We start from the raw sequence: 26,889 nt of genomic DNA, 5'->3' as shown, positions 1-26,889 counted from the left end.
ACCTGCTGTCTCAGAGTCTGATTTTCATCTTTTACTTCAGTAAGAGCAAGTATTAATGCATGTACTTGTTGTGTTAATTGTGTCACTTGAGTGGGTAATTCTGCTGAATCCATTTTTTAGGTTCGTTCAATCTGTAACGCTCCTGCGTTTTTATAGTAAGCTGGATTTGCAGCTGCAGAATCTCCACTCAGTAGTCATGTAGAGATGTGTTGAAATACCAGATCCAACTCTCCAGACTCATCACTGTGGGCCTGTCTGCTTCAGCATACAGATATACACACACTCAATAAGATGTTCCTGGAGTAATGGGATGTATATGACAGTATGGAGGTGATGTGCTGAAGGGACAGGTGTGAGCAGTGACAGCAATGATAAGCACTTGATAGTAATGTTCAGGAGAGTAGTAGATGGTAATAGGTAGAATGCAGATAGGTTAGTAATCATGTATGGTAACAGGTGGTGAGGACAGCAGATGACATATACAGGATAGACTAACTCAGTGCAAGGATAGATGGTAGTAGACTCAAGAGAAGAGCTAGCAATCTATGTAACAGTGCAGATGATAGAATTAGTATGCATAGATAGTAACAGTCCTTAATGTGCAGAAGTAGATAGTGTAAGTTAGTTATGGAGGAATCCCCTGTGGGGTACTTATCACTAGTAAGGTTAGTAAGTAGAGGGGTCTGGTAGTGAGGGAGTGATCCGGTAGCGAGATACGGGATCAGTAGCGAGGTTCCGGTCTGTTCCAGGTAAAGGAGAATAGCTGGAGGCTCCGGCAGCATAAGACAAGGCTTGTGAGCATGCGGTAACATTGAACGAACAATGTGAGAGAGAAAGCCGGCGATTGAAATAGCCGCTCAGAGCGGCGCTCAGCGATGATGTCATCCGGCTTAAAGGTATATGCGTTCCACCTAACTAAAAAGGTGGGACGCAATATGAAGAGGAAAATGGGCAATAAGGGTAACAAAGGTACCAGAATCTTACAATGTTGCATCGCTGTATACAGTGATTCAGCACGATGACGCTCTCTTGGCTTTGAACTGGGCGTTCAGCCAGAGGGATGATCTGCCTGACTCCCAAAAGAGATTTTTAAGTCTTTTGTTAACATTTTGTCTCTCACACAACTATTTTTGGTTTGGGGGCGAGTTCTACACTCAGAAAAAGGGCGTGGCTATGGGGGCTAAATATGCCCCCAGCCTAGCCAATCTTTTCATGAGCGAGTGGGAGGACCGATTTGTGTACTGTGATAGAAAACCAGAGCTAATACTCTACAAAAGGTACATTGATGATTTGTTCCTTATCTGGCGTGGTACCGAACAATCATTGTGTGACTATATGCAACACCTCAATAACAACAGGAACAACATAAAACTAGAGTTTAGTTGGAGCCAAACAAACATCCATTATTTGGATGTGGAGATTTTTCTACAAAATGGAGAGGTTGGCACGAAAGCTTATTTCAAGCCAACGGATAGGAACAGTTTCCTCCCTATGTATAGTGGGCACCATTCTAAATGGCTGCGAAACATCCCTAAGGGGCAGTTCCTCCGGATCAGGAGGAACTGCACCAGAGACGAGGATTATGATATACAGTCAGAGCTGCTCAAAACCCGTTTTGTAGAGGAGGGATACAACTCAACCATCCTTGAAGATACAAGACAAGAAGTCAGGGGTTGTACACAAGAAGACTGCCTGGTGGATAGAACCCCGTCTGTAGATAATAGGCATGAATGGGGATTCATATCGAATTACAGTGAACAACACAAAGAAGTAGAAAATATTTTCAGGAAACACTGGGGTGTTCTTTGTATGGATAGAGTTTTGGGGACAGCCATTCCCCAGAACCCTACCTTTATTTATAGGAAAGGTCCATCCTTCGGAGACAAAGTGGTGAAAAAGATTATAGACCCCCCCATGAAGCCCAAAATGTTTTGGGACCGTGAGGGGTTCCACGCTTGCCGCAGATGTGTGTCTTGCAGGCAGGTTAGGGAACATATCCGTGGATTAAAGACTTTTGTTTCCAGTGCCAAAGGGCAAGAATTCCAAATCAAAGAGTGCATAACGTGCCTAACAACGCACGTAGTGTATTGCTTGGAATGCCCATGTGGCCTAATGTACATCGGACGCACGAAGAGAACCTTGTCGAAACGTGTGTCCGAACACATAGCAAAAATTATCAAAGGAGATAAGGACCACAGTGTGCCCCTCCACTTTAAATTGAAGCACAATCAAGATCCTTCGGGCCTGAGGTTTTGGGGCATAGACAGGATCCATCCAAATTGGAGAGGATCGAATATGGTGAGGGAACTGTCACGTAGAGAAACATACTGGATTTATCTGACAGATGTTCTCCATCCCAGGGGCCTGAACGTCGACCTTGATGTAACTGTTTCATCAGTGATTATTGATGACAGTTTATGTGTAGTGATTTATGGTCTGACAGGTACTCGTATAATTTAGAACCATCTTATTATTAATGTGAGCGCCTTGTATTGTTTTGCGTTGTTACTAGTTTGATAGGATGAGTATTCTCAGAGATACCTCCATATGTTTGGGCGATTCTGTATGCTATGTAGCACAGGATGGAAGGTTATATATTGGATAGTATCTAGATTTTTTAGTTTAATTTATTTAATTTTATTCATGAATATATGCTCATCGCAAGGATGGGATACATATATATGTTTTTACTGTATATTTTATGGATGGGTTTTATGTATTGTTATATGCATTCTCATACCATTGCACATTTACTTTTATATGTGTGATTTACTTTTATATGTATTATTCTTGTCCGGCATTGATTCCCTTTTGTTAATATGTTGGAACATATGCAAGGCAGAATCTTTGTTTCAGGATAATATAAGCATGTGAAATCGGCGGCATATCAATAATGTAGTAATTATGATTCATTGGCTTGTTCACACATGTATAGTAGGGCAGTGCGGTGTGACCAAAAGATTTAAGCTATTGCCATAGACTGATATTGGTAAAAGAAACCAGCCACCGATTTCACACCAATACACATGGAACGATGCTAGCACCGGATTGCATAAGATTCATATGGATCGGTAGCAATATTGGCGATATGTTCCCTGTATGAGGCAGCAATACCGGAAGGGACTATCAAACCCGTAGTAGTAGCATGATAAATAGGAACTCTTAGTGTTAGGAGATTCACTATGTATTCATTCCTCCGCTAATGTCTTGCCGCGACAGCTGCAGCTGTGCTGAAGCGGTTAATGCCAAGTGGAGAGACTAGATAAAAGGGAGTGACGTGACCGCGCAAGCACGCCCTCCGTTGAAGTCTTCTGACAAAACGTACGTCAGGGCGGTGACTTGCGCGGTCACCTAGGCAACAGGACGCCGTCTAACCTCGAGGAGCGGTAACTTCCGGGACGCCACACAGCGAGCGGGAGACCGACAAGCGGCTGGACGGTAACTGTAATGCCGATGCTATTTGACAAGCTGTTGATGTTTTTTGCCATTGTGAGTGTAATGGGAGAGGGTTTTTATCAATAAAGGTGCATTTGTTATCAAACGTTATTGCCCTATGTGCATCTTTCTTACTCCCTTACACGCTTGGATGGTTTGAGGACATTTCGGCTGAGAAGCAGTGTGATTATGGATAGAGTCCGGTGACGATATATGGGAGATTCACCATCTGATTACATGCCTTATGTACAGTGAGTTCTGGTAAGAGTATAACCTTTGGGATTTGCACGTGGTGAGGTGGAGGCACGATCCAAGAAACTGTACACTGATTTGGTGTGTGTTGTTCCTTTCCATGACCCCACTGGAATTTTAGTTGGTGATGGACTCTGGCACCTATATGGACTCTAATACGCTGCACACTGTTGAATGACGTTAGCTCTGTCAATGCAGGGTTTATTTTATTTTATTGTATTGCATCTTATGATTGTGATTTAATTGCTAGCGCTGCTTGTGTTTATTAACCTGGTTGATATGCACCTTATATATATATATATATATATATATATATATATATATATATATATATATATATATATTTATATTTGTCTTACCTTAAAATCCTTTTCTCTGACATTCCCTGACAGACACAGCACCCGCCCCTCTTTTGGGGTTGAATTATTAATTCTTCTGACACTGCTTGTTACAAACTGGAAGTCCTACAGCAGGAAGTGATGGTATACCCTCTGGGACTGCCCCAGGGGCGAAACCAAAAAGGTTTCTCTGTCGCTCATTGACAGACGTAGTCAACTTGATTCACATCAATTGGGTTATGTTGTCTCCGCAGGAGTAGGACTAGGCTGAAAGAAAAAACGTTCTGGCTCCACCCTAGGGGCAGTCCCAGAGGGTATATCCTCCCTCTCTCTGCTACAAGGAATCAGTTTTTTTCTGTCTAGTCAGGAGTAAGGACCTAAGTTCCTTGCTGGGATCTTTTGGTCCTGGCAAGATTTTTTTCTAGAAAAAATATTTTTTTTAGGTAGTTTTCTCCAGTGTTTTTTCCTGTGAGATCTTCAAGCAATTATGCCGGATCTGGGCGACACTAGTGGTCACCCCAGCCGGCCTACGAGCGCGCGCAGACCATTGCATCGCGCTTGGTCGGTCGCGACACATTCAAGTAAGTATGTGGGGCCGGGCGACGGGCTGGATGTTGAGATCCAGTGGTCACCCCGGTTTCTGCCTACGAGCGCGTGCAGACCAGAGCTCCGCGCTGGGTCGGCCGCGACGGAGTCCCATTGGAGGGACTGACCTTGCGAGTTAAAAGTCTCGCTTGGACGCCAGGAACCAGAGAGTCGAGGCGTCCGGAGTGGTCAACAACCCCCCACCCCGGTGGAGAGGGTATTGTGAAGAGAGGGTGCCTGTTGGTCGGTATGGTGAGTAAATGTTTCCTTTTTTCCTCGTGATGAGGCAGTGTGGAATATGGGCCCCTCCATACATGGTCAGTATCTATCTGACACTAAAAGTCCCCCTTGTAAATACAATGGGCAAGCGGACTTGGTTTGGGAGCTAACACTCTACCCAGCAGACTGCAGTATTGCAGTAGACATAGGAGGTATAATCCTACCTTAATTGTAGTGGACTTCCTGCAGATCGATAAACCGACCATCAGCATGATATACAGGTGGATGTGCTGGGAAAACGAGACTTCGGCAATCCGCCGCCATTTTGCTGTAGACCAGGTACATGTATGTCCGCAGGTCACGTCGGCCGCCATTTTTTTGGAGTCGATTGTCTCCTGTATGGGGGCGGCCATGTTTGAAGAGCCCAGCTAACCTCGAGGAGAGCTGGGAACGCCGGAAGGCGTACACAGGGGGCGGAGCCACTTCCTTCTACCCGGGAAAACGAACACAGCTCTTTCCAGTCTGTAAGAGACAAACGCTGACTGCAGTTGGTAGGAAACTTCTCTGCATCGGGTGGTGAGCCTTGAGGGTCCCTCTCTGTGGGGATCAAGAAGCAGGTACTCTGAGGGGCGCTATTGCGCTAGGGGGATACACATAAAAAAAAAAAAAAAAAAAAGTTTTTTTCTGGCAGAGGTGTCCTGAGTTAACATGGACCCTGCCACTCATGTATCTCCACCGGATCCCCTCGAGGTGTCTGCAGGATCCTCCAGCACCCCACTGACGATTGAATCATTGTCAGCTATTATGGAAACTTTTGTGTCCCGGGTGGAAGTGGCTTGTCAGGGACAGGGCGCAAGAAAGCGACCCCCGCCTAACCCCATATTATCTGAAACTTCGGATTCAGAATCTGAGCCTATTTCTGCAGTTGCAGGTACCTCATCTGGGATTGGTGTCTCGGGTACTGTCTCTTCAGACAGTGAGGAGGATGTTTCGGCATCAGCCATAGCCCGAGAGGAAGCGTTGGTAAACGCACTCATTGTATCTGTTCAAGAAACCTTAAGATTACAGGGTACTCCGTCAGAAATAACTGAAACTGAAATCCCCTTTGGGACTAAAAAACGCATCAAAGTGGCGAAGGTTTTTCCATTGCCCAAATGTTTTGGCAATCCAATCAAAGAAGAATGGAGTCTGCCAAAACGCACTTCTGCTATTTCTAAACGCATTAACAGGCGTTATCCGTTTGAGGAAACCCTCATTAAGAAATGGACAGAACCACCTGTGGTGGATTCACCAATTGCTAGATTGAATAAAGCCACGGTTATTCCTTTAGAAGACGCTCCGTCTTTTAAAGATCCGGTGGATCGCAAGATAGAAGCTATGTCTCGCACCATGTTTTCCTTGATTGGTTCAGCTTTCAGACCAATAATTGCTATTGGGCTGGTTTCGCAGACTGTAACTGAATGGACCAAGTGGTTAAGCCGGGACTTAGAAGAGGTCCCTCAGGCGGTATCAGATTTGTTGGAACAGATGATACAAGGGTTACAGTTTGTGTGTGATGCGGCGTTAGACGCCACTCCACTATTGGCGCGAGCCTCAGTTTCAGCAGTGGTTCTCAGGCGTACACTGTGGCTAAAAGGTTGGTTAGCAGACCAAGGTTCCAAAAAAGCATTGGCTAATATCCCCTTTTCAGGAGAGCGTTTATTTGGAGCCAACTTAGATGAGATCATTAAGGATCTCACGGGAGGAAAGAGCCCCTTTTTACCGCAAAATGCTAAGGGTAAAGGACCTCGTCAAAGACGAGGGCCTTCTTTCTCTGCTCACAAAAAATTTTTTCGCCCCGCGGGTGAAAAAATTAAGTCCTCCAAAGCTCCTTCAGGAGGCTTCAGGGGACGTTGGTCGGGCAAGCAAAGGCCCGCCCCCTCCAGACCTGAAGATAAGTCTACCAAAGCCTGAAGGTGCGCCCCCACCCATAACTGGGGTGGGGGGACGTCTTCGCCGGTTCCCGGATCCATGGCTTTCCAGAATCCCGGACAAGTGGGTTTGCGAAATCATAAGGTCAGGGTACAAGATCGAGTTTCGATCTCTCCCACCGGCGCGATTCTTCCCTTCCAATATCCGACTATCCCCGGATCGTTTAGAAGATCTGCGGAGAGCAGTCACGGATTTACTACAACAAGGAGTGGTAGTCCACGTTCCTTGGACAGAACGCTTTCAGGGGTTTTATTCAAACCTATGTACAATACCCAGGAAAGAGGGCAAAGTGCGTCCAATTCTGGACTTAAGGGCACTCAATTCCTTTCTCAACATAAGAAAATTCAAGATGGAATCCATTCGCACAGTAGCAGCCTTCCTGCATTCAGGGGATGTCCTAGCGTCCATAGACATCAAGGACGCATATCTTCACATTCCCATTTTCGCAGGACATCAGCGGTTTCTACGTTTTTCCGTAGAAGAGAACCACTATCAGTTTGTGGCGTTACCTTTCGGTCTCGCCACGGCTCCTCGGGTCTTCACGAAGGTGTTGGCCCCAATGTTGGCACTACTGCGCCAAAGGGGCATATCGATTCTAGGTTACCTAGACGATCTCCTGCTTCATGCAGAGTCTCCACAGACCCTGCTACAAAACATAGAAATTACTATAATTTCTTTACAGGAATTCGGGTGGCTGGTGAACCAGCAAAAGTCTTTTCTGGTTCCCACCCAGAGGCTCGAATATCTGGGTCTAATTCTAGACACAGTCAGGACAAGAGTTTTCCTTCCGGTAGGGAAACTCCGGAAGATTCAATCAGCAGTCCAGTTGTTACTATCCAACAGCTGGTCTTCCCTTCGGACTTGCATGAGGGTTCTGGGGTTGATGGTGGCTTCCTTCGAAGCAGTCCCATTTGCCCAGTCCCATACCCGAATTCTTCAGCAAGAGATTCTTCTCAGATGGAATCGGAATCCAGAGTCCCTGGACTATCGGATCCAATTGAGCAAACAGACCAGAGAGTCTCTGGTCTGGTGGCTTCGGTCTCCGATGCTCAGCCAGGGAAAGTCATTTCTGCCAATATATTGGACGATTGTGACCACCGATGCCAGCCTATCCGGATGGGGAGGAATTCTCGCTCAGTTATCCGTTCAGGGACTTTGGTCCCCGGAAGAATCCAGGTTACCGATAAATGTATTGGAACTGAGAGCGATCAGACTTTGTCTGATTCACTGGACCGAGCAGCTCCAGGGCAGCCCGGTTCGGATCCAGTCGGACAACGCCACGGCTGTGGCTTATGTCAATCACCAGGGGGGCACCAAGAGTGTCCAAACGGCCAAAGAAGTGGCTTGCATTCTTCGCTGGGCGGAACAATTTGTTCCAGCTATCTCTGCGGTGTTCATTCCGGGGGTGGAAAATTGGCAGGCAGATTATCTCAGCCGTCAGACTCTAGATCAGGGGGAATGGTCCCTCCATCCAGAAGTTTTCCACCAGTTGTGCCTACGTTGGGGCACCCCGGATGTGGATCTGTTGGCATCACGATTCAACAGGAAAGTACAGAGATTCGTGGCTCGCTCCCGCGATCCTCTAGCAGAGACCGCAGACGCACTGGTCGCCCCGTGGGGACAATACCAGCTAATGTATGCCTTCCCTCCTCTCGGGTTACTGCCAAGACTTCTTCGCAGGATAGAGGAGGAAGGAATCCCAGTAATCCTGGTAGCTCCGGATTGGCCTCGCCGAGCTTGGTACGCCGACTTGGTCAGACTGGTGGCGGACGTCCCTCCTCTCAGGGAGGATCTACTGTCTCAGGGACCGATCTTCCATCCTGCTTTACGATCGCTGGCTTTAACGGCCTGGCTATTGAGACCCAGGTGCTGAAGGACAAGGGATTGTCAGCTTCAGTTATTCCTACTCTAGTTAAAGCAAGGAAAGCGACTTCCAGAAAGATTTATCATCGCACATGGAAGTCCTACATTGCATGGTGTGAACCCCTGGGGTTCCACCCACGATCTTATTCGGTTAGTCGAATATTAGCTTTTCTGCAACAAGGGGTTGAGCAGAAACTGGCCTTGAGCACTATCAAGGGTCAGGTCTCAGCATTAGCTATCTTCTTTCAGAAGCCTTTGGCTACTCATTCCTTGGTGCGGAATTTCATCCAGGGGGTGCGACATCTGGCTCCGCCAGTGCGCGCGCCGTTACCACCCTGGGATCTTAATTTAGTATTGTCGGTTCTTCAGAAACCTCCCTTTGAAGATATTAGGGAGATTCCTCTACCTACGTTGTCCCAGAAGGTGGCCTTCTTGGTGGCTATCACTTCTGCACGCAGGGTGTCAGAACTGGCCGCATTATCTTGTCGTTCCCCATATCTGGTGGTTCATAGAGATAAGGTGGTTCTTCGTCCGAATCCATCCTTCCTACCAAAAGTGGTTTCACAATTTCATCTGAATGAAGAAATTGTATTACCTTCCCTGTGTCCTAAGCCCAGTCATCCTCGGGAGTTTGCTTTACACTCCTTGGATGTGGTCCGGGCGATTAGGGTATACTTGAAAACGACAGACTCGTTTCGCAAGACGGATTCACTTTTTGTGATCCCGGATGGACCCAAAAATGGGTTGCCTGCATCTGCTGCGACTATTTCCAAATGGATCAGACAGACGGTGGTACAGGCTTATTCTATTAAGGGTCAGGAGCCCCCGTTCCCTGTTAAGGCGCATTCCACTCGGGCACTGAGTGCGTCATGGGCCTTTCGCCATCAGGCGTCAGTGGTCCAGGTGTGCAAGGCGGCTACCTGGTTGTCGGTGCATACCTTTACAAAACATTATAAAGTTGATGTAATGGCATCGTCTGATGCCTCGTTTGGCCGCAAGGTTTTGCAGGCCGCCATTTGAGGGGACCAGTGGTCTACCTCGAGGGTTTTTTTTTTCCGTTGGAAATTTTTATTTGAGTCTCATTCTTTGTTTATAATGAGCCTTTAAAACTTCTAGTTGGCACCGGTTGGGCCTTCTAGATTGGATTTTGATTTCTGTCAATCCCACCCCTCATTTGTGGCACTGCTTCTGGATGTCCCAATTGATGTGAATCAAGAAGACTACGTCTGTCAATGAGCGACAGAGAAAATCGGATTTTTGTAAGATCTTACTGTAAAATCCTTTTCTCTTAGCTCATTGACAGACGTAGTACCCGCCCCTCTATCATTGAGTTGGGTTGGGTTAAATTCTCTGTTGCTGCTTTATAACAGAACTGATTCCTTGTAGCAGAGAGAGGGAGGATATACCCTCTGGGACTGCCCCTAGGGTGGAGCCAGAACGTTTTTTCTTTCTGCCTAGTCCTACTCCTGCGGAGACAACATAACCCAATTGATGTGAATCAAGAAGACTACGTCTGTCAATGAGCTAAGAGAAAAGGATTTTACGGTAAGATCTTACAAAAATCAGATTTTCCGCCTAGTCCTACTTTTAGAGAGCAAAAGCATAAGCCCAGTGGTCTGAAGACTTGAAGCTGTGTCTGTCAGTGAACCTCAGAGAAAAGGATTTTACAGTAAGACAAAAATCCAGTTATTCTCTTTAGTGCTTGTTCACACATGGAAGCACCTGTAGCTCAACAAGTTCTGGATCTTCTGTTGTACCTCAAATCAGGCAAATTGCAGATTTGGAGTGTTTTGAGTCCTATAGAACTGCATTGGTGCGTGTAAAAACTCACAATATCCACTTTTTGTCAAACATTTATGCACCTTTTTAAGTTGATTTGTCCACATAGCAACAAGTGATGTCACAGAGGATGCTTTCCACTGTTGGCTAATCCAAAATTGCTAGAAGCTCAAGCGCTGTAGCAAGACGCACAACAATGCAATGCTCAGATGTGACTGCAGCTACACTGGGTTCTGATGTTGATGACTCACCTGTGGGTGAGCATTTCTAGCTTGCGTCCTCACTACAAAGGTCCATTGCCTGTACCCTCAGGTCCCTCAACATCACACAGGGAGTGTTGACTATAGGGGGACCCTCTCCTCGGGAATGTCTCTCCCCATTTTTCCCAGCCCTTTTATGTCCCTTCTCTTGTTGTGGATTGGTTTCTGTGCAGCCCAAACGGTCTGTCTGTAACGTTCCGGTACCTATGGTACCCTTGTTCCTATATTTCTCCTCTCTTTGCGTCCCATCTTGTATATACAAAGGACTCATACACCTTTAAGACCGGATGACATCACTGCCGAGCGCCGCTATGAGCGGCTATTTCAATCGCCGGTTTGCTCTCACTCATCGCTCGTTCATCGTTCATCGCTCTCGTTCATCGCACCTACGCCTGAGAAGTCGGAGCTGCTGACATACCTTCCTTGCTGAACTAAGCCGGAAACCTCGCTGGTGATCCGTATCCCGCTACGGGATCACCCCTCTCCTCTGGACATTGTATTTCCTAACCTATCTAAGTGATAAGTACCCCGCAGGGGATTCTTACTAACCAATCTCCTACTGTCATCTACTGCAATTACCAAGACTATCTGTATCTATCTATTCACTATCATCTGCATAAGACTGTTAGCTCTTGGGACTACCTTGAACTATCCTTGCACTAGGTTACTCTGTCTAAAGTATACTCCATCTGTGTCCTCTTACCATCTGCACTATACTTGACATCAGAACCTATCTGCTTACCATCACCTGCAACTCTCCTATACTACTTCTAGTGCTCACCATACAATAGCCTGTCTCTCATCTATATATCCTCATATACTTTATCCCTCCATTAAACATCTATTAATATATATATAGTATATAACAGGCTGTACACGGTGATGAAGTCCTGAGAGTTGGATATGTTGTTCAACACATCCTCTACAAGGCTACTGAGTGTAATAATTCTGCAGCTGTAAATCCATCCGCAAACAAAAACGCATGAACGTTACAGATTGAACGAGCTTTTTAAAAAATATGGATTCAGCAGAATTATCCACTCATGTACTACAATTAAAACAACAAGTAGATGCATTGATCCATGCACTTACAGAGGTAAAAAATGACAATCAAACCTTGAGACAGCAGCTTAGCCGTCTCACACAGCCTCCTGCTGCTCAGCCCCGTGAGCCTAAGATAAACCCTCCTATAGTGTTTTCTGGTGATCGGAGCAAATTCAGTGAATTTAAAAACGCATGTCAATTGTTTTTTTTGTTAAAACCTCTAACCTACACCACTGACCAAATTAAGGTTTGTACCATCATCTCCTATTTAACGGGTGAACCCCGGGCCTGGGCAGATGCTCTCTTTGAAAAGGATGATCCACTCCTTAATTCTTATCCCTTATTTCTAGCACAACTTGCTACTTTATATGAAGACCCCAACAAGCAGAGTACCGCTGACACCCAGTTACGGGCCCTAAAACAAGGAAGGAGACCTGTTGAAGATTTTGTGGCGAATTTTAAAAGATGGTCCCCTGATTCAGGGTGGAACGACACATCTTTGCGAACGCAGTTTAGACTCGGCCTATCTGAGGCCGTTAAAGACGAGCTCGCCCGAGCGGATTTACCTGGCACTCTAGAGGGACTGATCCAGACCAGTATCAATATTGACAGACGACTACGAGAAAGAAAGGCTGAGAAGATGGGCTCACCATTTTCCAGTCCTTCTCGGATGTTGCCTGCTGACCCTACTCCTATGGAAGTAGGAATGATACGTCCACCTCTGACCCTTTCTGAACGTGCCAGGAGGAAAACCGAACATCTTTGCATGTACTGCGCATCCCCGAATCATCTGGTAAACGACTGTCCTCTTGTCCGCAGAAAAGAGGGTGAGTGTTCAAATGTCTTGCTAGGGGGACTCACAACTTCCTTTCCTAATCCTTATCTTTTTGTTCAATTAACATTGCAGTGGGACCAAACTAGGATCACCACCAAGGCTATGATTGACACAGGATCTTGTGGAAACTACATTGACATTTGTTTTGTCTCCCTTAATAAAATACCTATTGTTTCAAAACCCAAACCTGTCTCCATTAGTTTTATTAACGGTACACCTTTATCCTCTGGTCCTATCACCAGTCAGACACAGGCACTTCTTGTAACTGCTGACGAGTCTCATGTGGAGACCACCACCTTTGATGTATTAACTTCACCACATTTTCCAATCATTTTGGGACTTCCCTGGTTACACATACATCAACCAATCATCGATTGGAAAACAAGAACGTTAGCCTTCTCTTCTCACTATTGCGAGACGACGTGTAACCTCCCCACACATGATAGGATCCTGTCTGTACTGCCAGATGACATTATTCCTAAGTGTTATCAAGATTTATTGGAGGTTTTCCTCGAGAAAAACGCTCAAATGTTACCTCCTCACAGGGACTATGATTGTTTTATCGATCTGCTCCCTAATAGCAAGTTGCCTTACGGACATGTATATCCTCTCTCACAGGATGAACTCTCTCACCTTAAAGAGTATCTGGATGAAAACTTGGCAAAAGGATTCATCCGACCTTCTACTTCCTCCACTGCTGCTGGGCTTTTCTTTGTCCGCAATAAGGACTCTAGCCTTAGGCCTATCATTGATTTCAGACAATTAAATGCCATCACAATAAAGGATCGTTATCCTTTACCTCTTATTCCTGAACTTATCGAACAGGTGCGTGGGGCTTCTTTCTTTTCAAAATTGGACCTAAAAGGGGCATACAATTTAATTCGAATCCGTAAAGGGGATGAATGGAAGACGGCATTCAGAACCAGATACGGACTGTTTGAGTACCTTGTAATGCCATTTGGGTTATGTAATGCCCCCGCAGCCTTCCAACGTTTTATAAACGAGATATTCCGAGACTTGCTTGATGTTTTGTGTGGTAGTATATTTGGACGATATACTTATCTATTCTCATTCCTTACCTGAGCACATAAAACATGTGAGACTTGTGTTGTCAAGACTACTTGCACATAACTTATATGTTAAATCAAAGAAATGTCTCTTTCATAAAGAGGAGGTACTATTCCTAGGATATATTATATCTAAAAGTGGAATCAAAATGGACATGAGCAAAATATCCTGCATTCTGGATTGGCCTGTGCCAACCACTCGCAAAGCATTACAAAGGTTCCTAGGATTCTCTAATTACTATAGGAAATACATTAAAAACTTCTCTGCGATTGTGAAACCTCTCGCACAACTTACAAGCACGAAGAGACCATTTAATTGGTCAAAGGAAGCAAATGGAGCATTCTCTCTGCTGAAATCAAGCTTTACTACTGCCCCCATACTATGCCATCCAGACCCATCCCTTCAATACATCTTGGAGGTAGATGCGTCTAATATGGCAGTAGGAGCAGTTCTCTCACAACGACCAACAAACACCTCACCTCTTCACCCAGTTGCTTTCTTTTCAAAGTCATTAAGTAGCCCCGAGGTGAACTACCCAGTAGGTGAGAAGGAGTTATTAGCCATAAAACTGGCATTAGAAAATTGGAGACATCTACTTGAGGGCACTCAATTGCCAATTCTGATATATACTGATCACAAAAACCTCTAATACCTTCAGACTAATAGAACTCTTTCCCACCGGCAGGTACGGTGGTCGTTATTCTTTCTGAGATTTAATTTTTTAGTAACTTACACGCCCGCAGACAAAAATAAAAAAGCGGAGGATGCACTCTCACGACTAGCCGAGAAAGATTGCACTGAGGTTTCCTCAGTTCCTATAATACCACTTGAACGTATTATCGGAGTCGTTCGCTCACTGAAGGAGGAGATTTTGCACAGCATAGGGTTGGATTCACCTCCACCACAACTAACTACTGACACAGAAGGCTTCCTCTACTACAACGATAAATTATACATACCTCCTACTATGCGAACCAAGATCTTAGAATTGTCGCATGATGTACCTATGGCAGGACATATGGGTATGACTAAAACTCTCAATCTACTCACTAGGCAATTTTGGTGGCCAGACATGAAGACAACCGTAAAAAAGTTCGTTTCATCTTGTGATATCTGTGCAAGGTCTAAAATTGACAACACGAAACCATCAGGATTACTTTATAGTTTACCGATACCCCAGGTGGAAGGTGGAACTACCACCTTCCAAAGTATTCAACACCATCTTGGTATCAGTGGACCATCTGACCAAGATGGCACATTTCACCCCTATCCGAATACTACCTTCATCCAAACAAACAGCAGAATTACTTGTGAAACATGTCTTTAAGTTACATGGTATTCCAAAAACACTGCTGTCTGACCGTGGTTCACAATTCATCTCAAAATTTTGGCTAGCTCTATGTCCGATACTGCAAATAGAGCGTAACCTTACTTCTGCCTACCACCCTCAGACCAACGGACAGACAGAGAGAGTTAACCAGTGCATTGAACAGTACCTGCGTTGCTATACTTCGTATCTACAGGACGATTGGGCAGATCTCCTCCCACTGGCGGAATTCGCCTATAACAACGCTACTCATAGCACTACTAAGCAAAGTCCGTTTTACCTGTATTATGGGTTTCATCCCACACTCCTTCCTCCACGTATCTTACCATCAAGTAATCCAGTAGCATCTGATTATCTTGCCCAGATAAAGGATTCTCTGGGATTACTCAACAATACAATATCTCATGCTCATAGCCAACAAAAAAAATACTACGACCTCCGTAGGAAACCCTCTCCCCAATATGCCATTGGGGATCTTGTTTGGCTTTCTACAAAAAATGTAAGACTAAAGATCCCTAGTAAAAAACTTGGACCTCTATTTCTGGGACCTTTTCCAATAGAGAAGCTTATTGGAAAAGCTGCAGTACAACTCAAATTGCCAGTAGACCTCAAGATACATCCTGTCTTCCATGTGTCTCTACTGAAGCCCCATGTTCCTAACCAAGGAATAAGGCCTACTATCTCACCTCCACCTCCTGTACAAGTGGAGGGTGGAGAAGAATTTGAGATAAAAGAAATTTTGGATTCCCGTTTCAATAGAAGAAGACTCCAGTATCTTGTACGATGGAAGAATTATGGGCCCCAAGATGACACCTGGCTGGATACCTCCGATATCCATGCCCCTAGACTGATTTGCAATTTCCACTCGAAATATCCGGAAAAAACAGTTCTAGAGGCCTTCCGGAGCCGGCCTTAAGGGGGGGGGGGGGTACTGTAACGTTCCGGTACCTATGGTACCCTTGTTCCTATATTTCTCCTCTCTTTGCGTCCCATCTTGTATATACAAAGGACGCATACACCTTTAAGACCGGATGACATCACTGCCGAGCGCCGCTATGAGCGGCTATTTCAATCGCCGGTTTGCTCTCACTCATCGCTCGTTCAAACCCACATGTTCATCGCACCTACGCCTGAGAAGTCGGAGCTGCTGACATACCTTCCTTGCTGAAATAAGCCGGAAACCTCGCTGGTGATCCGTATCCCGCTACGGGATCACCCCTCTCCTCTGGACATTGTATTTCCTAACCTATCTAAGTGATAAGTACCCCGCAGGGGATTCTTACTAACCAATCTCCTACTGTCATCTACTGCAATTACCAAGACTATCTGTATCTATCTATTCACTATCATCTGCATAAGACTGTTAGCTCTTGGGACTACCTTGAACTATCCTTGCACTAGGTTACTCTGTCTAAAGTATACTCCATCTGTGTCCTCTTACCATCTGCACTATACTTGACATCAGAACCTATCTGCTTACCATCACCTGCAACTCTCCTATACTACTTCTAGTGCTCACCATACAATAGCCTGTCTCTCATCTATATATCCTCATATACTCTATCCCTCCATTAAACATCTATTAATATATATATAGTATATAACAGGCTGTACACGGTGATGAAGTCCTGAGAGTTGGATATGTTGTTCAACACATTCTCTACAAGGCTACTGAGTGTAATAATTCTGCAGCTGTAAATCCATCCGCAAACAAAAACGCATGAACGTTACACTGTCTCAATCAACCAGGTAGTCCTTGGTGCTTTCTTCAGCCTTTTCAGGTGGCTGGAATGTTTTTTTTCTTCCCATATCCAGCAGCCTCGTTCACTGAAGAACCACATCCCTTGGGCTACTCTGGCTCTTTAGAACAGATATTTCTTTACACATCAAGGGAATCCTGCCTTGGGCAGGTTGCCTAGCTCAGAGTCTGGTGGACACCATCTAAGCAGTACCATGTCTTTATTACCAAGGAGAGGTAGGGGTCCTTCCTTCAGAAGGGAAGTTAGTCTGGTCCTTGCACTGGGCGATGCACGGAGTTTGTCTGGCTCACGATGTTTCCCTTGAGAAATACCAGCTTCCAAGGTGGTGTCCTTAAACTAGTAGTTTCTAGAGATAATTGCTGGAGAGCTCTGTGTCTGTGGATTGTAAGCTGGCAGAACACCAGTCTGCCTCTGTGGATATCTTTGCTGGGGACAGAGTATGTCTTGTTAACATCTTGTATCATAAGCAAACCACGCCGGTATCGAACACAACTTCTGTAGTTTGCAATCTAAACACCGGATGTGATGTCCCCAGAAGTTCTGCCTAATGCATTTCACTCCTCTTCAGAAGCAGCATCAGAGGTTAGGAACACCGGTGATGTGTGGATGTTTTATTGGAAAATTGTATTTTATTGGACGTTATCTAAGGCGGGCCTTAGATAACGTCTCATGTTATGACGAAACGTGTCGGATACGCCGACCCGCGCGCAGACACGCCCCTAGCCGCGGCCATCTTGGAACTTTTGTTTGTTGTCATGTACCAACATGTGAGTTGTTCACTTTGTCTTTGGTAATTTCAATAAACCAAACGTACTTCACCATCTGAGTTCCATCTGTTTTTTGGAGAGGCAATCTAACCATCTATATAAGGAACTCAGGAGACGTGAATTCATTAGGGATCAACACCTTTAAGGACCGAATTTGATTGATCTGGTGCCAATTACCTTTGGAGATACTGCATACTCTGGGCTTTCAGCTCTTTTGATCCATGCCTGTTTGACCTCTCATGACCGGGGGTCAAACATTCCGGTAAGGAGACATCTATCTCTAGAACACGTGGTTTCTCCAAGTTTTTTGAGATCTAAGCTGTATGTTGGATTTCCTCTTTCCACTTATCATTGATTCTGTGCACCTGTTTTATGTACTTTGGTCTTTTATTGAGTTTTTAATATATGTTTTATCAACATATATTATCAATTTTTATTTAACGCTGTACACCTTTTAGCTTTTTGGTAAAGCCCACTGTTCTACTGTTTTCAGAAAAAGAAATGAGGCCTTTAAAGAAAACAATACAGTTAAACATGGTGGAGGTTCTCTGATGTTTTGGGGTTGCTTTGCTGCTTCAGGCACTGGATGTCTTGACCATGTGCAGGGCATTATGAAATCTGAAGACTACCAAAGAATTCTGGGGTGTAATGCACGGCCCAGTGTCAGATAGTTGGGTCTTCGTCAGGGGTCATGGGTCTTTCAGCAGGACAATGACCCAAAGCACACATCAAAAAGCACCCAGAACTGGTTTAAGACAAAGCGCTGGATAGTACTGGCTTGGCCAACAATGAGTCAACATCTAAATCCCATAGAGAACCTGTGGAGAGATCTCAAAACAGTTGGGAAAAAGGAACCCTTCCATTCTGGGAGACCTGGAACAGTTGGCGAAATAAGAGTGGTTCGAAATTCCAGTAGAAACTCATTGATGGTAACAGGAAGCAACTGATTTCCGTTATTTTTTTCCAAGGGTTGTGCTACCAAATATTAAATTAAGGGAGCCATCAATTTTGTCCAGTCCATTTTTGGAGTTTTTCGTGGACGGTGTCAGATTTGGCTTTTTGTTTCTCTACTTTTTTTGTCATACCAATGCAAACAAAATGAATAATAAACATGAGAATGCCTAAACATTTTCTGGGCGAAGTGGTTCATTATCTGACAGAGATGCAGGGGTGCCAGTATTTTTGGCCATAACAGGTACAACTTATGTAGAAGGATTCGTTTAACCACTTCTGGACCCGAAGATTTTCCCCCTTAATGACCAGGCCATTTTTTGCGATTCGGCACTGCATTACTTTAACGGACAATTGAGCGGTCGTGCGACGCTGTATCCAAATAAAATTTGATGTCCTTTTTTTCCCACAAATGGAGCTTTCTTTTGGTGGTATTTGATCACATGTGTGAATTTTATTTTTTTACACTATAAACTAAAAAAAACGACCATTCTGAAAACAAAAACAATATTTATCACTTTCTGCTATATAACATTCCCCCAAAAAAATGTAAAAATAATTTTTTTCATAATTTTAGGCCAATTTGTATTCTGCTACATATTTTTGGTATCCCAATAAGCATATTTTGATTGGTTTGCGCAAAAGTTATCTTGTCTACAAACTATGGGAAAGATTTACGTCATTTTATTTTTTTTACTAGTAATGGCGGCAATCAGCGATTTTTAGCGGGACTGCGACATTACGGCGGACAGATCGAACACCTAACTGACAGTGATATTACTAAAGTATTCAGTGGTAAAAATATGCACTGTTACTGTAATAATGACACTGGCAGGGAAGGGTTAACCCAGGGGCAATCAAGGGGTTAAGTGTGAGCCTAGGGGGTTTTTCTAACTGTGGGGGGAATGGGCTTGTGAAATCAACACAGAGACCTGTGTTCCTAAATAGGAGGAACACAGGAGCTCTGTATTGATTCCCGAGAGAACAATGGTCTGCTGTGTTTACAACAGCAGACCGCCGTTCTCTCTTCACTGGGAGCGATGGCGGTTGCCCGACGGCAATCGCGGCCACTGCCTGCGTGGATCCGCTTCCCCGCTGGCGAGTGGGCGTGCCTGCGCTCCCAGGATTGCTCCCACGGACCGCCGCACAGGTATGGCAATTCATAGGAACCTGCCACAGTATAACTGCGGTGGCTGGTTGACAAATGGCTAATCTGTGTATCATCTGAGGAGGATAGTCCCTTTGAGTATATGTAAGGATTTACAACCGCTTTAAAATCATACCTAGTGATTCTACCATGAAGGTCGTCATTTTTTACTTTATATAGTTTTCTCCACACTGTCTCTCCGATGTTGTCATCTTATCATATGTGCCCTTAGTGGAAACTGCAAGTGGACAACCATGGTCCACTATTGAAATTGTCAGTAGGCAGGTTCAGAGCTGTTAACCAGGTACAGTGGAAATCAGAGCTGTTAACCAGGTGCAGTGGAAAGACTGGAGAAGATCAGCACCACATCAGTGCAATAACCAATTTAAAAAAAGTACCACAAGTTTAATACAGGGCTTTTGCAAGCTGTTATCTAGTTGGGGTTTATAGAGCCTAATATGTGGTTTTGGCAGTTTTTTTTCTTGGCTAGGTTTCTTATTTTTGAGAGAACAATAACCCCATAAGAGAGACCGTGTGGGAACATTTCTGTTCATACTGTATGTACTAATGCATCTTTTTTTATCGGCAATGGTTTGTATGTATAAAAAAATTAGAGGTAAACAATCTTTACATTTTCCTGTTTGAAGGTTGCGCTCTTTGCTCCATGACCTTCTAAAGAAGGCGAATTAGTCAAATCTTGTTCTAGCGGGCACTTGTGGTTTCACTGAGAGGAATTCAGGTCCTTTATACAGCAAGTTTAGGATACTGTGATTTTGTTGTTGTAAACTAATTGAAGGTATTAGAGTTGTATCAGACCACACAGGTGAGAGGTAAGCACTAATTTTCCCCCATTGATATTTTATAAAGGGCACGGCCTAGATGGTATACAATCGGACACCGTGACAAAACATGGGTCTGCATACAATAATGGTCATAGGCATAACACTTTTACATGCCATATTCTGGATTCGCACTGTTACTTACATGTTACCATTCAGTATACATACTTGACCCGTCAATGCACCTGACTCTTCAACGCACATGCATTTTGTTGCACTATATTGGCAGTAAATACTAGGGTACACTTATTGCCCATTTATAATTGTTAAAACTGAACTACATATTATTTCTGTAGATGTTTTGTTTTTTGCCTCTTTGCTCTTTCATGGGGGCACCTCTCCCTTTTCTGTTTGTTTTATGCCATTGCATTATTCCAGTTATGTGATTATCTTTTGTGCAAATAAAAATATAAAAAAAAAAAAAAACTGAACTACAGACAAACCTATAAATACATACTGTAGACATCTGTGTCCTACTGTGCCATGTGGTCAGTATGTAGATTAAACTACAAATGCTGCTTTTAAAGCAAACCTTTCCTGAAAGTCATTTGTAAAGTTTCATTTTAACCACTTCCCGCCCACCCTATTACAAAATGACGGCGGGAATGTGGTTGAGTTATCCTGACCGGACGTCATATGACGGCGGCAGGATAACACCGCTCTGGGCTCCCCCCGGGGGCGCGCAGAGCGGCGATCGGTGATGCGAGGTGTCAGTCTGACACCCTGCACCTCCGATCTCGGTAAAGAGCCTCTGACGGAGGCTCTTTACCATGTGATCAGCCGTGTCCAATCACGGATGGTCACATAGTAAAACAGGAACAGCCGTTGATCGGCTTTCCTTAGTTCGTGCCTGACAGGCACGAGTAAAGGAGCGCCGATCGGCGGCTCCCCTGACAGGGGGGGGGTCGGCACTGGTAATCAGATCATTGATTACCAGTGCAGACCCTCGGGGGGGGATACCACTAGAACCACCAGGGATGCCCACTATGACCCCAGGGATGCCCACTATGGCCACCAGGGATGGCAATCAGGGCTCAGGGAGCCCCCCATTGCCCTCCCCATCAGTGATGCCCACCAGTGTCCTCCCTATCAGTGCTGCCCACAAGTGCCCATCATTGCCATCCTTTAGTGTCGCCCACCAGTGCCTATCAGTGCCCACCAGTGCCGCCTATCAGTGCCCACCAGTGCTGCCTATCAGTGCCCATTAGTGCCCGTCAGTGCCACCTATCAGTGCCCATCAGTGCCGCCTATCAGTGCCCATCAATGCTGCCTATCAGTGCCCAGCAGTGCCGCCTATCAGTGCCCACCAATGCTGCATATCAGTGCTACCTATCAGTGCCACATATCAGTGCCTATCAGTGCCGCCTATCAGTGCCACCCCATCATTGCCTCCTCATCAGTGCCTGTCAGTGCAGTCTCATCAGTGCAGGAAAAAACTTATTTATTTACAAAATTGTATAACATAAACAAAAAAACTTTTTTTTTTTTCAAACTTTTCTGTCTTTTTTTATTTGTTTAGCAAAAAGTAAAAATCGCACAGGTGATCAAATACCACCAAAAGAAAGCTCTATTTGTGGGGGAAAATGATATAAATTTGGTGTAAGTACAGTGTTGCATGACCGCGCAATTGTCATTCAAAATGCAACAGCGCTAAAAGGGGAAAATTGGCCTGGGCGGGAAGGGAAGGAAGTGCCCTGTATTAAAGTGGTTAAGGTGCATTGCAAGTCTAGTACATTTTAATGCTTTTTCTTTGGAAGGGAAGAAGAGTGCTGTTCAAATTCCGTGAGCTGAAGATTAATTACAAGGTGTTAAAAGGGATCACTGGTCAAGAAATCTTTGCCTCACGATGTGCAATTGTAAATGTTGCTGTGGAGATCTTTCTTATGGGTGGAAGACTAAACAGTGCAGTGCAGACACTGAGAGGTAACATTTTTTTTATTTCAAGTTTTTTTTTTTTTTTTTTTTTTTAGAATGTGTTAAGTACCAAATTATATATACACACTAATTTGCACAAGATCATTTCTCAATGCAAAATTTTGAGCTAATACTGGGTATCTGGAGAAAAAGTAAACTGAATTCCTAGTTATAATGGCTTTGGGACATTTTTTAAAATGTTATAGTTTACATGTTTTAAAGCTGAAGTATAAGTATGTTTTTTCTTTCACAGTTACATTTGTTTAGCTTGGACCAATGGAAATATTGTGATCTTGGGGGATTATTAAAGGATAAGTATGGCCAAAGCCCTTTTCTCCTGTGGGTCACAGAAGTGCACTTAGTTCTGCACTCCTGTGACCCAAATTCAGCCAATAGCAGGCTAACTTCACAGAACTGGTCCCGGCTCTGCAGAGATCTCGACCGTAATGTCGATATTCACTCAAATGCCTGACCAGCAGCTGGCTCAGCCTTTCAGCACACTGCTGAGAGCATGAGCCAGCCACTCCCGTCCCCTACACAGCCCTGTACTCAGAGCAGACCAAAGAACTGAGTGATCAGTGGTCTTTGATTGCTCAGTTCTCAGTGTAATGGTGGCGGGAGACAGCTGCCCTTATTGTACTGATGCTGCATCTACATAGATGAGTATGAATGTTTGTTATTTTTAAATCTCTGACTTCTCTTTTAACTCAGTGGTTGTAGCAGTTTTAGTTAGATTCTGCTAGTGTGAACTTTGTTTTAGGCCCACTTTTATAAAACACCAAAAAACACAGAAAACCTGCCCACACAGGGGTTTCCACAATCAAAGTGAGTATCCTAAAACTAATGCCAAACCACCTGGCTCCCTGTTTAGCAGTGCTGATACTCTTTTTGCTGGTCCCTCAGACAACCCAGCTCACTGGGCTTTCCTGGCTCACTCAGCCGGTAGTTATAGCATCCAGCTGCATGGGCCCACTCCCTGGCTTCTCAATAGTAAATCTCCTGGCACCCCGGGACTCTCTCACTCCTCGGAGACCTCCAGATTCCCTCCCCTAGTCGTCTCAGCTCTCCAAGTCCTCCAGGCTATTCGCCTCCGCTCTCCCAGCCCTATGGACAAGGAATCTTTTTTGCAGCGCAGAGTGCTGTCTCTTAAGTGGAGAACCTTTCCTAATGGGTTCCCACATCCGTTGCCTGAAAGGAGCTCTGCACAATGCCCAAGCTTGTCATTATAGAAGGGCTGTGCTTACCTGCACTGAAATCCAGTTGAACACTGGGTTGAAGATTTCTTTCCTCCAAAAACTCCTCAATGTTTCCTCATTGGTGTCCTCAATGCTAAGAAATATAGGCAGATTCTTTTCTATTATGCCATACCATCAGGGAGGTGTGTGATTGGCCTAAAAATATTCTGCTGCAGAACAACAACCCCAAACATATATCCAATGTCATTAAAAACTATCTTCAGCGTAAAGAAAAAGGAGCCCTGGAAGTGATGGTTTGGCCTCCACAGAACCCTGATCTCAAAATTATTGAGTCTGTGTGGGATTACATGAAGACACAGAAGGATTTGAGGCAGCCTTTGTCCACAGAAGATCTGTGGTTAGTTCTCCAAGATGTTTAGAACAACCTACCTGCCCAAGTTCCTTCAAAAACTGTGCACAAGTATACATAGAAGAATTGATGCTTTGAAGGCAAAGGGTGGTCACGCAAAATATTGATTTAAATTTCTCTTCTGTTTAATGGATAAAAAAATAAACTTAACTTTTCTATTTCTGAAAGCTTTCCAAATTTACAGCATTTTTCACATCTGCCTAAAACTTTTGCACATGTGTGTATGTGTATATATATATATATATATAATGAGGAAAATATTTATTCCGCTGCAGATTTTGTAAGTTTGCCCACTTACAAAGAAATAAAGGGTCTTTAATTGATTGATTGTTATCATAGGTGTATTTTAAATGTTTTTCCCAGTGAAGAGCTGTGCAGGGGGGGCATGTTGGCACAAGTCTCTTGATATGAGTGCAACTTCTGGGGTCGGGGGCCAGGATCTACCTGCGATCAGGTGGCATATTTTGAACATCCTGTGCCAAAAAGACTGAATACGCGGCCAAGCCTACCAAATGTGTACAAAGTACTACCTCATTCTCCGCATATCCAGCACTGGTCAGGGATCATTGCAAAAATTATATGGAGAGAGGCTGGGCTCCTGTACCAACCAAATAGGAGCTTGAAGCTTGTGTCCAACTGGCAATACTTTTTTAAATGTCAGAAAAAGTCTGTCTCCGGTACTCTTCTGGAATGCAGTGACCCAGTGTCGAATAAGGACACTTGGAAAAGCATGCGACCATGACGATGTTAAAGATCTGCAAAATCAGATATGAACATTCTGTTTGTAAGATACACAGGGTTTTAAATCTCTAAAAAGTCATCCTGACTCGAAGTTTAGAGTGAAAATGTTTGAGTTGGAGGTATAAAAACCATTTCCCCTGTCTAGGGACCTCTGCGGTAAAAAGCTCAGTTTATGGGTTTAAGGCTAGAAGAACTGATTGCCTGTCAGATTGTCAAAGATGGAGAGTCCATCCAACACAGAAAACATCTTCAGTGGAGACCTCGAGTAAACTCAAGGTTGTCCAGGATAGCTGTGAGAGAGCCATTGTGTGTAAAAATATTATATTTTCTCACTGCGACCCTTCAGACATGAAGAAAGGAGGCCACTAGTGGAGGAAGAGAATGAGGTGGCAGCCAAAGAGCCAGACAAACCCGGGGTAAGGACTTCGGATGTAATGGAGAGAGATCTATTCACAAATCTTTTTTTGATAAGCGCTGCTCTTTTGCTTTTTATAATGGTGAGAGATGCCATTCGATACGAACCCAGAGTTTGGTCTGGCCATTTAAAAACCAGTCTGGGATTCTCCTGAGAATAGTGGCCATGTAATAAAATGCAAGATGGGGTGAGCCTGTTCCTATTTCTGCCTTCCTTTTCACCAGGATGATATGCTGCAGTCGGACTGGTTTGCAAGACCATAGATACACTACAGCACTGAATGTGAAGACCAGAGGAACGCATGAGAAAAATTAATCGCTAAGGTTTGGAAAATGTATAAAGGAACATTTACACAAATTATGGACACAGTGAATATATATAGGGCTATGACTTTTTGAATAAAAGCCCCCGGCAGCCAAGTTTGACATGGAGAAGCTGTAAGGAATTCCTAGTCAAGGTGCTTAAACGACTTTCTGGTATCTAATGAGAGTAAACCTAAAGAGACTTTTTTTTTTCTCTGAGTGTGAGCCATTAAGGAAAGTGTTTTAATTGTGTTGTCACGAGCTTCACGGGCAGGTACGATGTCAAACTGGTCAAGATTTATGATAGTGATCAGCGACTGCAGACGATTATCAAGTATTTTTGGCATATATCTTTAAATCCTTGTTAATATGGGAAATAGGTATGTAGCTGGAACATTGAGTTTGGTTCTGTGGGATCAGGGCAATATGACGCTTGGGATTGAAGTGTGAATGGGCAGCAGTCAGACACGGTATTAAAAGTAGTTTCTCTGTCGCTCATTGACAGACGTAGTCCTCTTTGATTCACATCAATTGGGTTATGCTCAAGAGGGTATATCCTCTTCCTGTCTGCTACAGAGAATCAGTTTTTTTCTGTCTAGTCAGGAGTAAGGACCTAAGTTCCTTGCTGGGATCTCTGGTCCTGGCAAGATTTTTTTAGAAAAATTTTTTCTTTTAGGTAGTTTTTTTGTCTCCAGTTTTCCTGTGAGATCTTCAAGCAAATTACGCCGGATCTGGGCGACGGGCTGGATGTTGAGATCCAGTGGTCACCCCAGCCGGCCTACGAGCGCGCGCAGACCATTGCATTGCGCTTGGTCGGCCGCGACACATTCAAGTAAGTATGCGGGGCCGGGCGACGGGCTGGATGTTGAGATCCAGTGGTCACCCCGGTTCAGCCTACGAGCGCGTGCAGACCAGAGCTCCGCGCTGGGTCGGCCGCGACATAGTCCCATTGGACGGGGACTGACCCTGCGAGTTAAACGTCTCGCTTGGACGCCAAGAACCAGAGAGTCAAGGCGTCCGTATTGGTCAACAACCCCCCACTTCGGTGGAGAGGGTATTGTGAAGAGAGGGTGCCTGTCGGTTCGGTATGGTGAGTATATGTTCCCCCTTCCCCCCTGTGGGGTCTTTGGCATACGGGCCCCTCTGTGTATGGTCGGATCCTTTCTGACATTAAAGTTCCCCCTTGTAGCCTATGACATGTTCACATATCCCCTGTGATAGTGTGATCTGGTTTGGGAGCTGACACTCCAGCAGGCTTGGTTTGGGAGCTAACACTTTAAACAAACCTCGGTTTGGGAGCTGACACTCTAGCAACCTTGGTTTAGGAGCTGACACTCCAGCAGGCTTGGTTTGGGAGCTGATACTTCAGCAAGTCTTGGGTTCTCTAGCAAGGAAGCCGAGTTCGATTTGCTATAGTAAACACACAGGAGGTATAGCCTACCTTAGATCGCCATACTCCCGCAGGCCGACAG

At 44.7% G+C, this 26,889-nt stretch overlaps 1 protein-coding gene across 1 annotated transcript in view; it reads left to right on the top strand.

Annotated features, from left to right (window-relative positions):
* The window catches only part of TOPAZ1 (testis and ovary specific TOPAZ 1), a gene marked incomplete at its 5' end in the record, with an annotated part of 460,121 nt that overhangs the window by 322,412 nt on the left and 110,820 nt on the right, over positions 1-26,889 (top strand). Inside the window, one exon of the mRNA XM_082257639.1 lies at positions 22,198-22,363. Within this exon, the coding sequence (XP_082113765.1) occupies positions 22,198-22,363 (166 nt within the window). The remainder of the gene's footprint in view (positions 1-22,197; positions 22,364-26,889) is intronic.

The sequence above is a fragment of the Pelophylax lessonae genome, assembly GCF_965119305.1.
Source record: "Pelophylax lessonae genome assembly, chromosome: 5".
Taxonomy (NCBI): domain Eukaryota; kingdom Metazoa; phylum Chordata; class Amphibia; order Anura; family Ranidae; genus Pelophylax; species Pelophylax lessonae.
The sequence above is the reverse complement of the archived record's forward strand: the minus strand, read 5'-3'. Positions and strand labels throughout refer to the sequence as shown.